The sequence below is a fragment of the Bacillus rossius genome, chromosome 6 (assembly GCF_032445375.1).
Source record: "Bacillus rossius redtenbacheri isolate Brsri chromosome 6, Brsri_v3, whole genome shotgun sequence".
Lineage (NCBI taxonomy): Eukaryota > Metazoa > Arthropoda > Insecta > Phasmatodea > Bacillidae > Bacillus > Bacillus rossius.
Window position 1 is genome coordinate 4,341,151 of NC_086334.1, and position 17,200 is coordinate 4,358,350.

General features: G+C 38.7%; 1 protein-coding gene across 1 annotated transcript; it reads left to right on the forward strand.

Annotated features, from left to right (window-relative positions):
* Positions 1-1,420: 1,420 nt before the first annotated feature.
* Positions 1,421-16,994, forward strand: LOC134532535 (transmembrane protein 120 homolog). Its single transcript, XM_063369024.1, has 8 exons — positions 1,421-1,701; positions 3,710-3,828; positions 4,660-4,839; positions 5,282-5,374; positions 7,062-7,279; positions 10,868-11,091; positions 16,061-16,210; positions 16,522-16,994. The coding sequence occupies exons 1-8, from the start codon at positions 1,630-1,632 to the stop codon at positions 16,591-16,593; spliced, it is 1,128 nt and encodes a 375-aa protein (XP_063225094.1). The 5' UTR covers positions 1,421-1,629; the 3' UTR covers positions 16,594-16,994.
* Positions 16,995-17,200: the final 206 nt, after the last annotated feature.

Consider the following 17,200-nt stretch of genomic DNA (forward strand, 5'->3'; position numbering starts at 1 on the left):
CTTTAAACAAACCACTTCATAATATTTGTTTAGCACATCAAAATGTATGCACATAGTGTCAGCCGAAACTTAAAATAGAAAACGAGACACATAAAAAACCTAAAAAATGTTAAGTAAGAAAAATATTTTAAATATGATGATGATAATTTAACGCCGACCGCCAATGCTCCTCTGTGTCGCATATACTGCTATGCCTCATCATCTTGCAAAAGCGTGTGCACCGAACGCGCCCGTGCGCGCAGCAAAGTGTGGTTCGTGCGACGAGGCGAACGCCATGCAACGAGTGCTGCGCCGGCGGAAGGATCCGGCCGGGTTTGGCATATCCCTCCGCCGCACTACAACAAATTATTTTAATTATGTTTTTCCACAGGTTTTATTAAACATTATTTTTCATTAATTAATAATTCAGTCCTGTAAAATTATGTCTCACTGTGCATTTTGTCCCGAACCTGGCCGGTTCAGTTTCCCGCGAAATTCACACGTTTCTGTGGGAGGGCTGGCGGGGGAGGGGTGTCGCGGGCGGCGACACCGGCAGTGTCCTTCGGGAGCTCAACCAGGCCGGCAGCCTTCGCGCAACGCGGAACCATCACCCTTTGCTTTCACCGACATGTAGTTTTCAATAGTGTAATATCTTTTCAAACTTTTACGTACAGTTCCGCGGTCGGCCTCAATTTACCATGAGGTATTTAACTTAATTCAATCAGTGCTCCAAGATGAGTGTTCTACGTCATACGTAAGTACTGTGGGAAGTTTACGTGAATTTACGTCGGCGCTTCACGCCCCAACTTAGCCTACAGGCTACTTAGTTTTGGCCCGCACGGGGCAGCCAGCAGGTGACGCGTGCCATCGAACATAATAACGATTCAGTCCCTGGGACACATCTAGATATCACGTAGAGTCGCCGGAGACACGGGCCTACGTGCCACTAGCCCAGTTTATTAAGTGTTAGGTAATAGTGAAGTGTATTGTTCGTCAAGATATCGTGCGCCATGTCAGTGTATTTTTGTAACTATCGCATCACGTGTACAAGTCCGCCCCTCACGCGCATTAAAATCGTGAGCCGCCACTGAGGAAGTGAGCTGTGCGTGTGACTAGTCGCGTCGGGCAAACCATTACGGCCAGAACGGGCAGCACCATGTATTGGGCTGTGCTGTATTAAATTCACCAAATATCTTCCAGAAACTTTGTGTTATTCTTCAGGCGTCCCGAGTGGCCATAACAGCTCAGGGGGCCCTACTGCGTTAACCCCTACCTCTAGCCACAAGGCCGGACCTTCCCTGAGATCACGAAACCGAGCAAAAATCACGTCTAAATAGTCAGAGTAGCGGGGACGGCGTCAAATTATTTGATATCGTACCACTCTCCATCCCGTTCAGTCCCCACTGGCGGAAGCCTCCCTCTCAATATTACTTTCGAATTACGATCCATCGATACTATCTGTAATTAAATATCGATAGTGGTTGCCTTTTCATGATGACAGGGAACGGGATAAAACGATGGTAAACAATGCCAGACACTGGAGAAAGGAGTTAGTTGACTAGTTGTCCACAGTAGTAAAATTCGGTGTTTTGGGTTTAGATGCCTTAACTATAGTAGTATTAATTTTACGGCTAAGCAAGACTGACTGAAATGGAGCTTCAAGACATCGAGTCTTGTATAAAAGACTTCAATGATTTGGCTTCCGACTTCAAGATTTTGGAGGTAAATGTAGGAGAGTTCGTAAAATTATTTACAGTTGGTGTGCAGTGTATAACATTTAGGGATGGCTGCAGATGTTAGAGATTTTTCCGCCTCGGTAAAGTTATCTAAAATTTATAAAATGCTGCAGGTGGACAGGTGTGACCTTTGGTCTCAAAAAAAAAAAAATTGAGGGGAGAGGAGGGGGGCGCTTCCTTGTGAAACAATTGGCTGGTGTACTGGGAGACCTGTTAGGAGCGGTGGATGGGGAATACGGATGCATGTCTGTTTTGTAGACTTTTTTTTAGGCCTTTGCTGATTAAGTCACGCAGGCGGTTAATAGAAAATGTTGAGATTATGCGATAATATGAGATAAATGGGGCTGAAAAGAGTATTTTTTACTGTTTATAGGTATCGGTTACTATTCTGTGAAAGTGCTGTGTAATACAAGAAAGTATTTTGAAAGGGCCTTATAATGCTTCGAGGAAATAGTAAGAAAGAGGAACAAGCTCGTGAAATAGTTGGTCATCACCTTACGGAGCATCTGGTGGGATCTCCAGGCAGCTGTCAAGCTTGCTTACCGAGCTGACCCCTAATCCCTGCAGCTGAGCATAACTCACCGCACCCTCGCTGGTGCATCAGCGTATCAGCACTGCATCCGAGTCTCCCGCACCAAGAGAACGCAAGTTAACTTCTCCAACCTGTGGCTATACCAGAGCTGACAAATCCTCATGTAGTATCTGCCTCTGTAAAGGTTGTAGCCTAAAATACCTGGCACCCGTCTAAAGTAGTGTAAATTAATCTTTTGTCCCTCCTGGGGAAACAACATGAAGGTGGTGTTTGAACTGAGAACGAAAATTAATGAAGCAAACAATTTTATTCTCAATAATGTCAAACATAACCTATACACTAAATTGATGACATTCCACGTGTTCTCTTATTCACATTTACAGCTTGAATAATTCTTAAAAATAACACTACTGCATTCCGCGGCAGTTCGTGACTGTTAACAAATAAATTCAATTAATACGCATAATTAACATCAAACATTATGTAGTTAGTAATATCTACTAAAGACCAGAATTTAACTACCCATTTCCTCAACATTCAAGGTAAAAAATGAACTGTATATACAGATCCCTTTCAGACCACTGGGTCACCGCCCAAGTTGCATGGCGATTCTTGTCACCGCCGACACTTTTTATGCTTTCCATGCAAGTACAACTGTATTGTATCATTCTTTATTGCACTGTTCATAAGATTTATATTTTTTTTCTTTGTTTTTACAGAATTATTATTGTTTATGAAGTTTTTTTTAATTGAATAAATGGGGGGAGTTTAATGTACTTTGCTTCTTCGAAATTTTACATCATAGGTTGAGGTAACTCAGTGAAGCAAGGAAGACATTTACCATACAATGAATTATTAGGGACGCAGGTAGACCTTTGTTAAGAAAATTTAATTTTATTATTTTAAAAGGTTCCTATTATCAGTTATTGAATTACAAAACAAACTACCCTTTACCCTCAAAGAACTTTGTTTTGAGACAAGTAATTTTAAAGTTACTTTTGTTGCTCAGTTACATTCAATTAGGTACCTTATACATACATACTTATCTTCCCAGTGTTTTCCAAATTTAAAATAATTGTAGTCTAATACTTATCATGTACAATATGTTCTATCTGTATTTTTGTTTTTGTTTTATAGAAACTTTGACAACTGGTGTACTATTTTTAAATTCCTATGAATATTTGAGTAAAAAATATTATTAAATGGAAAATGCTGACATGTACTATATCCTGGAGTTTTTACTCTATGAGGGATTAATACGACTCAATAAATGATTAAAATAAAAAATATAGGTTTCCCCCCCCCCCTCCCCGGCTGAGCTAATCTTTCAACAACAGGTAGTACCGCTGTAGGATCAAAATTTCATTGATGGGTCAATAAAGAGTCTTGTATTAACTTGTGACACTAATGAAGTGTGTGCGGGACTGCAGGCGAGAGCGAGAGAGGACCGGTGGTGTTGCAGGAGCTCAACAAGGAGTACATCGCCAAGCTGGAGGAGGTGGGGGAGCTGCAGTCGAAATGTGTTTCGCAAGTCACTCACCAGAGGTACAGGCTGGGTCTCATCGAACGCTCCGTCAAGAAGTGAGTGCTACAGTCTGCTGTCTCTTTTATTCTCTCGTAAATCAATCCCAACCCATCCTTTATATTAATTCATGTTTAAGTATTAACTACTTATGTGATGGTTGCCTTCAACCAAGGAGATGTGGGTTCAATTCCAGGCAGAGATGACCAGGATTTTTTTTTTTTCAAGTGGTAAAATTAGAGGACGTCACAGTGGCTGATGGGTTTTCTCTAGGTACTTATGTTTCCCTCACCCGTTCATTTCATTAATGCTAATTTTCATATCATAACCCCTCATCAAATGACCCTGATGCGGATGAGATGTTAATTAAGGTGCCCGCCTAATAACTGGGAGTCATAGTGAGGCGGAATGATAAGTGCGACACTCGCCGGTGCTTCTAGTGCAGCATCGCCTCTTTAAGTGCAAGAGGGTGTGAACTCGTCGTATTTTGGACAAGTATGAGTTTTGAGCGGTGATCATACCATCAAATGGTAGAGAAATAAAGATAAAGATGTATTGCAAGTGCTTTAAAAAATCTGAACTGGGCATTTCATGTCTTTAAAATTGCTCTGAAAACACTTGTTTTAGCCATGTTTCCACTTTCTTAAAAATACAGTTTAAAAACAAAGTACAATATTACTTATCTCCTCTCAGTATATTCGTAAATGTTTTTTCGTGATCAGACCCCACTCGGATATCTCGAGTAGTTTTCAAATCTCGTGGTTTCTTCTGAAGCCCTGCGCACCGTGTGTGTGCCCGGGTAGGTGAGGCCTCGAAGTCGTAGAGATGTGACTGGTCGCAGTGGAGTGCCGTGGCAGGAGCGTGTGTGACCGAGGTGCCCCGCGTCGCAGGCTGCGGAGGGCGAGGCAGGGCCCCGACGAGGCGGCGGCCATCGCCAGCCTGGAGAAGGAGCTCCTGCGACGGCGGGCGCAGCTCGGCAACATGGAGCAGGTGCTGCCCAAACCCAACGGCCTCTACCTGAAGGTCATCCTGGGCAACGTCAACGTGTCCATCCTCAACAAGAACGACAAGTGAGCACCCCCGTCCGTTGCTTCGCGATGTGTCGTGACTTGAGCACCGGCAAGCAAGTTGTTCCTTGTCTTTAAGTACAGTGGTGTCTCAGATATGAACATTCTGATAATCTGAAGTTCCTTCTTAATGGAAACTCAACCTACCTTTTTTATAAAAAAAAATAAAAATGTTTAGATTATTTTAAAAATTCAATTAAAAGTAGGCCTATACATAAAAATTTAACAGATATTTTTTCACAGACAACACACAGAAGATTTATGAACATGTTGGAGTTGTTTCATAGAACTAAATATCTTATAGTTCTGAGAATTGAAATGAAATATTTTTAAGAATGTGTCACAATTTCAACCTTTACTGCTGGTCTTTCATTTCGAAGGCATTTTACTAACTGAATGTACATGATGAGTAGCTTCCTGTTTTGTGTGTTTTTGTGTGTTGTAGGTTCCGCTACAAAGACGAATACGAAAAGTTCAAGCTGGTGTTGAGTGGCATTGGCTTCGTGATGTCCGTCATGAATCTGCTGTTCAACGTCCGGTCAGTGTCTCGTGTTTCTCTGTTGTTCCATTCATGTCACTGGGGCTTTATTCCTGGTGTGTCCACAATCTGGGAAACAAGACCAGCTGTTAGATTCCTTTCAGTTGAGGACTCAGAATTATTATGTGCGCTTTTGATATTGATATAAGTTACAAATAAAATTTTTTTAAAATTTAATTTGGAATATAACATATTTCGGAGTATTAAAACTGTCCATATTTGTTTTGTTTACATTTTTAATCACCGTCACCTGGCAACAAAACGCCATAAAGTACTTTGTTGACAGTCGCAAAATGTTTGTTTTCAAACTGTGTTTTGATTTGAAACGTAATTTAATGAGATTTAATAGATATTGCGCCGCTATAATTCTTGTTTAAATTGTTATTTTATTGACATTTCTATTCGGTAAATTCCGTTTTCTTACGATTTCTTGGACGGTGCTTCGTGATTGGCCGAGGCTTGCCAGGGCCTCTAATGAAGCACCTGGCACCATGAATGATGGAATAGGAGAATGTTTTTGAACCGCTCGGCCATGCAGTTGCCCGTCAGGACGTCGCTGCTAAAATTGCATGTGTGGGCGCAACAGTGTAGTGTCGTTTCGCAAAATCACAACAAACAATTTTCGCGCAGCTCACCCTCAATCGCCTGCCGTGAGCACATCTGTGTATAGTTCAGAGACAGCATCAGGCTGGTCATTTTGAAAAGGTTCGTTGGTCACTAATTTTAGTGAAACCAATGCTATATAGGCCCTATTACACTACAGGGAGTGTAATTTCTGGTTCATTGTGCGGCCAAAAGTACAAACTAACAATTATAAACTGTGTTTTGTGTCCCGAGGCCTATAATTGATAATTACATAAATTCATATAAACAAACACGAACATCCACAGTCCAGAAATCTTGGGGTGTAATGTCTTTTGAGCTACCCAATTTGGAACTATCGAGAAACTTTTAAAATAGAACCCTGAGATACTTATTTCGCCATAAACTTTAAGACATATTAAAGTGGAAAATTTAAACTTTTTGTTTAGACTGTGCACAACATATTAGGAGAACTTGGATGATTTTCAGGATGTAGACACTGTGCTGCTCTAGCCATCCAGTGAGCCATGATGCATCTGTACGACATATGTGCTAGGTGACTTGCTTGTGGTCAGATTACAGTAATTGAACAAATAAAGATGCCGTCTATCAGGACATACTGTATCTTTGGTGTGAAGGGATATTGGCGATGCCTTCAAGCTGTTTCGCAGCAAGCCGCTCGGCCTGAACCTCAAAGTGGTAGGTCCTTTCACCTGCCCGTACCATAGTAAGTTGGGAAATAATAATTACTGTTAACTCATTAATTCTCCTGAAATTTTATTTGAAGGCTCCTAATTTGATTATGCTTACTATACCAGATGTATTTTTCGAGTTATCCAAATTTAACTGAGAACCGGGGAAGGAAGTAGAACTGACACACCACAATTTAGTGACACATTTTATCACAAGCAAGTTCAGAACAGAAAAAAAATAAAACAGACCATTAACATTTTATTTGCACAATTCTGCTTTGTTTAATGGTAATGAGAATGAATACAGTGAATGAGCAGTTTTTTTGTGAATTAAACTTGGGTTATGATAGTGAGGTGTGTGTCAAGGGGCAGTGCAAGCCAGACAACGTGAAAGGCACTGAATGGATTGCCAGGGCCCTGGAGCTGAGCTTCATGTTCCTGCTGGTGTGGTACTACTGCACGCTCACCATCCGGGAGAGCATCCTCAAGGTGAACGGGTCCCGCATCAAGGGCTGGTGGCGGCTGCACCACTTCATCTCCACCGTGGTGTCCGGGGTGCTGCTCATCTGGCCCAACACGGCCGCCTGGTACCTGTTCCGCACGCAGTTCATGTGGTTCAACCTGTACATCAGTGAGTGCCCTCGCTTCGCCCTTTACCTTTACCAGTCCGCAACCATTCAATTCATGGAATAAGATGAGAGTTGCTGGTGTACCACACGAATCAGCCGCATGTAATACTCAAATCAAAATTCTGTGGAAGTTACATCGTTAACTGGAGTTGCTGCCCGACATAGATTTGGCAAGACTCTGCATTCTGTATTTTATACTTCCTGTCAAAAAAAAAAGACATTTAAACGTTTGACTGGACGGAAGCTTCAACAAGAGAGACGCAAGTGGCGCCTTTATTAACTGGCCAGTCTTTTTTCATAAGTTCGGTGGTCTCCTATCATAATTTGAGAATTGTCCATTTACGTGTACAGGAATTTAAAAATAAGAAGTTATTTGGTGGAGTTAACAGCTTACTATTAGGTGAGATTATGCAACTGCCTCCTGTCAAAGGTCACTGGTGTTTTTTTACAATCATATTGTTTTTGCAACAGAAATTAATTTTGCATGAGTTTTTATTTTGCGAGCTGACAATAAATATGCGCCAACGAAACGTTAGTGAATTTATCAATTTGTGAATTAATTTGCAATTTGGTGAATTAATTACCGAGTTCCGTGGTGTATCTTGGAAGTACAAGGTCCATTGACAATGAAATTAAAATGGGACCACCTTGGAGCTATGTTAAGCCCAACGCAAAAAGAATTGTTAAAATCAGTTCATAAACAAAGAAGTTATGCCTGAACATACATTAAAAAAATCATACATACAGACAAATTAAAAACCTCCCCTTTTTATGAATTCGTTAAAATTTTTATATATTTTCCCCTAAAAATTATAGATGTGACCCATACGCAGGGGAGACCCTTCTGCGAGTGGTAATTATTAAAATATCAAGAAATAAACGAAAAGTAGTAACAGTACACAAGGAATACCTCTATTATTTTTTAACACATAATTATAATATTAATTACTGCACGGCCTATGTTCCTATACTGCAAGGCTGTGTATCGCTTAACTGCATTGTTGTACAGGTCACAAGGCTTTTGCTGTATATCCCTTAAGGCTATCTGATACGTTTATTTGCCCCTGCAAAGTGTAGATTGTAAACCATAGCATGTCACGTGGTGGGAGGTGTGTGAAACACGTAGTTGTACGAGGCCATGAGTTGTGATGATGTGTCATGGCATGGTTCACACTTCTAGATTGGTTTCTGGTCGCTGGTGTGTTCAGGGACTACAGGTCGTGAGTGTGTGATAATGGAAGCAAGTCTGCTTATCTTATCTATTAGTTTATCCATAGCACCCGGTTTTTACCATCTTTGAAAGATGTTACAGAGAATAAAAATTTAAGAGTTTGCTTTGTTAAGAGTGATTTTTCCGAAGTTACGTAACATAACTATGTATTTATCTTATAGCCCATAATGCCATAATAAATTTTTATTGATAAATTTTTCCTAAACGGAATCCTTGGAGTGGCAGGTCATGTCTTGTTTGACCCATATATTAAGAATTACAACCACATAAATGAAAACCATGTGAACATATTGAAATTAATTGTTATGGTCGGATTATTATTTTTTTAGTGTAGCACAGAAACAATTAAACTTATCGGAAATTTCTTCAAGAAATCATTGGCAAACCTTAACGTCAAACTCAAAAAACTTTAAAATCATTAACTATTTAAAATTGCAAGTTTCAAGTATAGATGCTACATGTTGTTTTTTTGTTTTAATTTTTACTGTTTGCATGATTTTACTTTTTTTTTTTTAATATATATAGCCAATGTATATTTATACAAATTTTTTAGTTTTCAGATATTGTTTTTGTCAAATCTTAAAGTTCTTAACATAACAATAATCAAATATAGTCTGACAGTTTTGCTTTAAATGTATTGGGAAACGAACATATAATGATAAAAAAAAAATACTTTGCAGCTCATTATTAGAAACTCTGCTTGAAAAAAAATACAGAAGATTCTATGAAAATTTGTCACACGATTAAATAAGATCAATAGCAAAAAATTTGTATACAATAAAGTATGCTAAGCAAAAAATAGTAAATTGGTTTTTCTAGAAAAGAATTTGCTTATTTGTAAAATTAATGTTCAAGTTGTCTGTGCAAGCCCCATGTTTTGGATGACAAATAATTTTGTGCCTGACCCACTTGTTTGCAAGACTTGAAAAATATATGGGTAAAACGTTTGCTGGAGTCACGGAATTCAAATACAAATAGTGTGGTTTGTGCTCTGAATACAAGCAAATGCTTAATGCAGTCACATAGTGTTTAAAATAAATATACAACACTATACACTAACACATTTACAAGAAAAATTAATAAAATTCCATATAACTATTCTGCAAACATAAAAAATTATGTTTAAGATGTAGAGTTATTTTTTTTTGTAAATTTTATATTGAGCTACAAAATACACTCAACTATTTTATTATTTAATCATCCTAATATGTATGTACAATTTCAGTGCAAATAATAAGGGAAAAATAGATTAATCATCATTCTGAAATAATGTTGCTTTTAATTATGCCTATTAATTATCTTAAGGAAAGCAATGAAAGTGTCTTCTACCAGACCACTGGAGCACTCACCTATATGATGTATGCTAGTAGTTTTTTTTTCCACTAAACCCAACACATTAATTTCTAAAGCGAGAACTATTTAAGGATCTTGATGTGGGACGGCTTGTAGAGGGCATCAAGCAGAAATTGGGCAAGATTTCAAATCCCAGTACAAAGTACAAGATGAGACGTGGTGATTTAGACATAATCTCATCATCGATTGGCATTCTGAATAAATGATGACTTGCGTGGGAGCTCAGAAAATTGGCAGCACTCCCAACTGCTAAACTCATTAAATAATCAGCACATCTAATACTAGCTGAATAAGATCTCAGTGATTTGAAGTCTGAAAGCACATGCGTGCCCGTCAGGGTGGTGTGAATCGTGGTATGTTGGCATGATGCAACCCTTCAAGTACGCTGCAATGTGAATCCTCTCCAAGTGTGGTAGCTACCCTTCTAAGAGACTAATGATCGTACAAGGAAACTTGAGCAATTTGAGTACGAGACAGTTGAAGCACTGCCTGGTGCTAAGTAGCCTCACATAAAGTTCAGAAGCTCAGCTGGAAATCATAAACTGTACAAAATGATGGAAAAAAAAATAAAATAAATATAGCTGTAGAACCTAATTTACAATCCAGAAGTCAGTCTAGATACGAATGTTTCATTGTGCCCATGGATGATGAACTGATGTCGCCTGACAAGTGTAAACATAGCTTTGTACATTTACATAACACATTCACTTTAACTTGAAATTATTGCTAGCCATTCATGTCACTTTTTATGTACATTAATACTCGGTATAGAACGGTGGCAAATGCTTATTAAGTACATATAATTAAATAATTAAAATACCACGGTAAGTATCTCGGTAGCTAGCGATGCATTTCTTAAATTGAACTGGACATTATATTATTTTTTTGCGGGAGTCAAGCATTGCACACAGTGTCGGTTGTCCGTCACGCGATCGCGTGGGCTCGCCCCGAAGTGGCAGAGTGGCCGCCGAGACGTGGTGACGCGGGCGTGCGGTGCCGTGTGCAGGCGTGGTGCAGTTCCTGCAGTTCCGCTACCAGCAGGGCGCGCTGTACCGGCTCAAGGCCCTGGGCGAGAGACACAACATGGACATCACCATCGAGGGCTTCCACTCGTGGATGTGGCGGGGCCTCAGCTTCCTGCTGCCCTTCCTCTACGCCGGCTACTTCTACCAGCTCTACAACGCCTGCAGCCTCTACCGGCTCAGCTTCCACCCCGAGGCCACCTGGCAGGTGCGACCGTGCGACCCGTACACCCGGTGGAAGAGATACCCCACTCTCCCCGGATTTAGGGGAGGGCAACCGGGGCGAAAGCCCCGAGGCCTCCACAACAGAGACTTTGGAAAAAAAAAATCTTTCAAATTCCGACAAGTAAACACTAGTAAACATCTTTTCCTTTGATATTCTTTTTTCGCTGTTTTACCTTTACCTACAATACTTTGTACATACATGATTATATTATTGTTAAATATTAACAGAAATATTCATTAACACTAAAATTCAATTTCATATATTTCTTGTCTCCGATTATATTTATGTGTGTTTTTTAAATACTAAGAGAATCTACTTGATTTCACAATAAATTATTTATTGGAAAACTCGACTAAAAAAAATTGTTCATTTTATTTTGAAAATAATTTGGGGCCGCTTCTCTGTTGCCCCGAGGCCTCCAGACCTCTAAATCCGGCCCTGTCTCTATGTTATAATAACTACATTGTAGATGTGATTCATGGCATATTTGGTTCTTGAGCATCAGAATGTAACTTTTTTCTTTTTTGTGCTGTGGTTGGTAACCAGACGGGGTCAAGTTTGTTTTTATCCGAGCGTTTGTCTGCATTTTCCGGTAGCTGGACTTCCCAAATGTCGTAACCAGAGTTGGCTGATTGAAACCACGGTTTAAAGCATGGTTTAAATCACGTAGGTTGTTTTTTTATACACCAATTTTTTTTTTAAATTGAATATTAATCAATTTTAATGAAATGTTTATTTCCACACTAATAAAAACAATAGTTCGCTAAATGTTTCTTGTGATTTACAGGAACAAATAATTATATACTAATCAAGATCTTATCAATTAAATTATCTGAGTAGTTGTAAATTATGCCCAGTTAAATACTCCTTCAAAATTAAATTAAATAGTAAATTGTAGTCAAAAGTTTAAAAAGAGAGGAAATGTAAAATTTATTATTAAAAAAAATCCTATATTTTGGGAAATACCTGACTGTGGTAAACACCCATTCTATGGACGTTAGTGATGGGTCGATTCCGATTCCGGAATCGGTCGGTTCCACCGATTCCACTGGAATCGTGGGATTCAGAATACAATGGTTTTGGAATCGACCATGACCGATTCCTGCATTGTTTTTAAGTTTGCAAAATACATAATCTACGCAACGTAAGAAAATATTAAAATGCATGCAAATATAATTTTTAAAACTACATAATACAATCTTTTTTTACGGAACTGATTTACGAATTACGGTGATTAACGTATTTATTTACTTGCACCGCCATTTTCCCTACTGTACAAATGCAGTATCTACTTTCCCACTTTAAGCGAAAGCATTTTTAGGAAATTACGTTGCAGCAGCACTGCATTTAATAGCAAACCTTCAAAAATAATTAGACAAAACCATAAATGTTTAAAGAAAATTATGTAAATGTAAACGGCAAATAATGTAAACGTTAACTATTTGATCATGGCAGCTACATTTGCCATTGTAAACAATCTAATTTTTTTTTGTGCTACCTGCCATGGTAAACCATACGGCCATGAACAAAATCTTTGGTGACGTGAACGTGAACATCTCTACACATTAAACTTTAAAGAATTAAAATGAAATAATTTTTGAATGAAATTTTACCCAAATTCACAGTGGATTATTGCAACCATATTAAAATAAGTTTAAAAGCAACATAACCAAATTGCTTTAAATCGGCGTTCTTGTGCGTGTTAAGCGATGCTCGTTTTACGTTAGATATATTTTGGAAAGGCATTTGGCAAGTCTGAATTTCCAAATATTGCTGCGGAAACGTTCGTAAATTTTTATTACCAAACGGCAAACATAAACAATCTTTTGAAAGTAGTTGTGTTAGTTTAACAGAATTGTTTCCGATAAATTTCTGAAATGAATTAAATGTTAACACGCGATTATTTGAAGAGTTTAAATATTTTGTGTAAGAAAATCTCACCATAAAATGTGAAAATTTTGAGATGCTAAAAATTGCACAGAACTTTCTTACTCAAGAACCGAAAATTTATTTTCTCTTTACGATTGTGAGGAACTGCAAGACTGGATGGATTTATTCTTTTCACCAAGTGAGATAATTAAGTTCTAGATAATATATTAAAACGTAAGCATCTCTGACATTTTATTTTAGTGTGGTGCATATTTGTTTGTCATTTCCATCATAATGAGATAATAAAGTATTATTTTTACATTTCCCTTTTTTATTTTTTTTTCGCCATGGTCCCTTGAAATATGTATAAACGAGGTTATATTGACATTTTATTTGGATCATTATTTAGTTGTGCTTGAAAATAAAATTCTTAACCTAACCGTACAAACCCTCTTTTTTTACAATTAATTAATTGAGTTGATAATGTAAGGTATCTAAAGTTTGTTAAGTTATAACATTATTTACAATTTAAGTCATTAGACATCTTTGATTATTGGCAGTGTTTGAACACGTGTTTCGTCTAACTATATGCAAGGTTAAAAGGCCAAATTGTGCTAGAAATACAAGGTAGCGTAACTTGATGGTAATGAACATACTTTTTAACATTATATAAGCTGTATATAATGTTAATTTCTGCACAGAAAATGAAACACAACATAATTACATTTTTAAAATCATAAACAACCTTTTTTTTCTTAGTATATTACTCTGTTGAACATTGTCAGATAAAAATTAAGGAATCGGAATCGGATTCGAAGAATCAACCCTTTAATTTAAGAATCGAAAATGGAATCGGAATCGGTATATTTTAGGAATCGGCCCAACACTAATGGACGTCTCATGTGCAATAGTGCTTTAGCGTAGTACACATTTCCTTCTTTGCAGTCAGTTAGTGCTCCTAATCAAGTTATTATTTTACATCATATTAAGAAATTTTTCTTCTTAGTCTTCCAGGATTGCATCGTGCAATTTTAAATGCAGTAAATACCTATTGAGAAATTTTTCAAGCTACAGTACACTCCCTATTTAACGCGGTTGTCGGGGGACATAACTTTTACCCGCGTTGTTGCATAACCGCGATGTTTCGATGTGACCAAGGTCAAAAGGCATAAAACACCGCCTGTGTTCTAATAGGTCGGCAAGCACGCACAGTATAGACGGCCCGCCGTTGTGCGGACTTTGCATCCGCAGTTTTCACTAAACGCGGGTGAAAAAATAAAAATAATAAATTTTAAAGATAAATATTAAATGTTGAATTGTTTTTATTTTTCCGCATGCCGCGCACAGTTTGTCGCACGGCCTACGAGCGCGCCACACGCCGCCATACACACGTGCGGCACACAAGCTGCTGCCAGTCTCGTGGTGTCAGCCACAGTATCTGCTTCGTCAGTGTCCGTAACAAAGTAAGTGCAGTGTGTGCGGTTACACACGATTCTGTGGTCGAAGTCTTCTAAAAAGAAAGGCCGTAGTGATACTTCAAACCGAATATGAATCGCAAAGTACCGAGTTTGATTAACAAAATAAAAATTCTATATTTACTTACAGATAGCTTGTCTTTTGCAGAAGTAGGCCGCAGATACAGGAAAAAAACTATTCTAGCATTCGTACAATAAAAAATAAAGAATCGTCTATCGTGTCAAGTCGTTAAACTTTATTATCCATGCTTACAGTAAATTATAAATGGTCACGTGTGGGAAACAAAAATTGCGCCAATTTAATTTTAGCGCAATCAGTGACGCCGTATTAAAAACCGTGTTAAACTATGTCTTTACTTATTTCACCAAACACTGTGTCGAGTTGCTGAGTGTGTGTTTCTCGGATCGGCAAGTGTTATATTCCCCAGCCTCTGGTTAAAGGTCGGGAGACCGCTACACATGAACATTTCCGGGAATTGTTTACTACCTCACGGCAAAAGTGGTACAGTATGGTTCACGTAAGTATTGGACCACTGGGAATTCCTGGGCAAAGATTAAAAATACGCTAGCTGATTTACTTTACCATTTAATGTTAAAACATTATACCAAAGTAAAAAGATGAACGTGTATAATACAATGAATTACCCAATAATATAACGTCTGTAGGTTTAAGTTGTAACAAAACATTTATATACAGATGTACCAATTATGATTCTGGAGTGGAATTTTAAACACCGGACTACCTGATTTTGCCTTGTACGCAGGGACGCTGCTCAGTCAAGTGACTCATGCTCTGCCTGTGTGCTGCGTGAACACATTCCCTCCCCCACTCCCCCTCTCCATGTTTCTGCCCGCTCTAATCTCTACCTCTCTCCATATTCTCGGCTCGCCTCTCCCTACCCAGCGCTTGCCGACAACCAAGCCTATCCAACATCAATCCCCAGCCGAGTCACGCTGGATAATGTCGCTGGACGGTGGGCTTTATCAGGTCCCCTGTCCGATGCTTCATTTGTGAGATAAAGCGACATTAAGAACTAGTCTTTCAGAAAATATCACTGGGCTGGATTGGACCATAATTTGAAAACACTACAAGATAGAGGAATAATGTACGGAGATATCTTGTTTAGAATTTCACTGCGGACATTTTCTACGCCTAGGCTTTTTTCTGCCCGATGCTTAGTTTGTTAGTTACAACGCAAAATTATCCTAATCGGCTATCAACCATTTATTCCATTATTATTCATTTCTGACTTGGGGACATGGTTTGACCCGCGATATACCCGATTCCGCGATCAATCGGGGCGCGATATACCGGGAGTTTACTGTACTTGAAAATTTAGACTTGTTAACAGGAAAAACTTTTTAAAGGGTAGACTTTATGTATTTATACATAGTTCAATTGCTAATTTTTTATAACTTACATTGCTAGAAATTTTCGTTATATTTCCTGAAGTGGTATTTACTGTATTTCTACGCCTGTTAGTGTTTTATCAACATAACACCATCACACAATTGTGTGATGTGTATCATTTTGCTTGTCATTTAGTTGAACATGTTCTCCTTATTTCGCGTGACTCATCGGGTAAAGTTAGAGTGGGTTGTTCCAGGTGCCGGTGTTGGCGCTCATGTTCTTCGTGCTGTTCCTGGGCAACACGCTCACTACCGCCATGGTCACCCGCCAGAAGCTGCGGGAGCGCGTGGGGCTGGACAAGATCCTCAAGTACCCGGCGTCCCCCGTCATCCTCACCAACCACAGGGTCCGTCTCTGACGCCTCGCAGCGTGATGTTACTTCTAGTGCCAAGGGAGCCAGAACAATAAGATAACTAAGTTTATGTCAAGTATAAATTCTGAGGCAAAATTAAACTGCGAAACTAAATTTTAGGTCAAAAACAAATTGGTGCCGATAATCCCAATTTTGCGGCTTACCCTTCAGGCGGGTAAATACGGTAATTTGCTTTGTTTTTATGAAGTCTTTCCCAGTACCTCTTTTGTTTTCTATAGCTTAATTGTTTCGTTACCTTGTTCATTCCGTGCGGACTTGTTAATGGATGTTTTTGGTGTTTGCAGGTGAAGAGTGATTCGAGCACACTCGACAGTGTGGCCAACTCCACGGATGCTTCACAACACAAACTGGAGTAAAGGTGCGGCAAATGGTCGCAGACTGCCTAATAAAGTAATAATGAATTTTTTGAAGGTTTCTATAACAAATGAATGTGATTGATTGCCTGATGGCAGTGTACATATAGTTTATATTTGGTCTTGTTTACATGAACATAACACAGTGTTTGCTTCTCTGTACTTGTCATTGATGTCATTTCATTTTCACATGTGAACATGATGTTTGGTGAACCCAACTGCTATTTATTTAGGAGGTGTAGTTGTGTTTATCAAATGTTAGGGTTAACAGAGAAGTTTGTTATACATATACAGAAGTTGCATTTTATTTTTTAGGTGTAGATACATTTGTATATCTTTATTTTTTTTCTTCTGTTTGTAATATTGTTTTACTGAGATTAAAACCTGTGTGTTGCTGGTCTGTACCCACTTTGTTCTGGTCTCTGGTGTTAGTTTTTATCATGGAGATGTTGATTGATTTGTCTAAGTACCAAGCAGACAGAGTGGCACCTATAATCTACAATCTGGACTAGTGGTGTTACACCGTGAGGTCGCGAGATGTTATAAGAGTTCTCAGACGGTGGAAGTGAAATAGTACAAGAAATCCAAATAAAAACTCTTGCTCTGTAAG

What these genes read in the sequence shown, in the direction of transcription:
- LOC134532535 (XM_063369024.1), top strand. Translation starts at nt 1,630, where the DNA reads ATGGAGCTTCAAGACATCGAGTCTTGTATAAAAGACTTCAATGATTTG. An exon ending in CCGACTTCAAGATTTTGGAG is followed by an intron (nt 1,702 to 3,709) that starts GTAAATGTAGGA and finishes GTGGTGTTGCAG; the next exon opens with GAGCTCAACAAGGAGTACAT. An exon ending in GTGGTTCAACCTGTACATCA is followed by an intron (nt 7,280 to 10,867) that starts GTGAGTGCCCTC and finishes TGCCGTGTGCAG; the next exon opens with GCGTGGTGCAGTTCCTGCAG.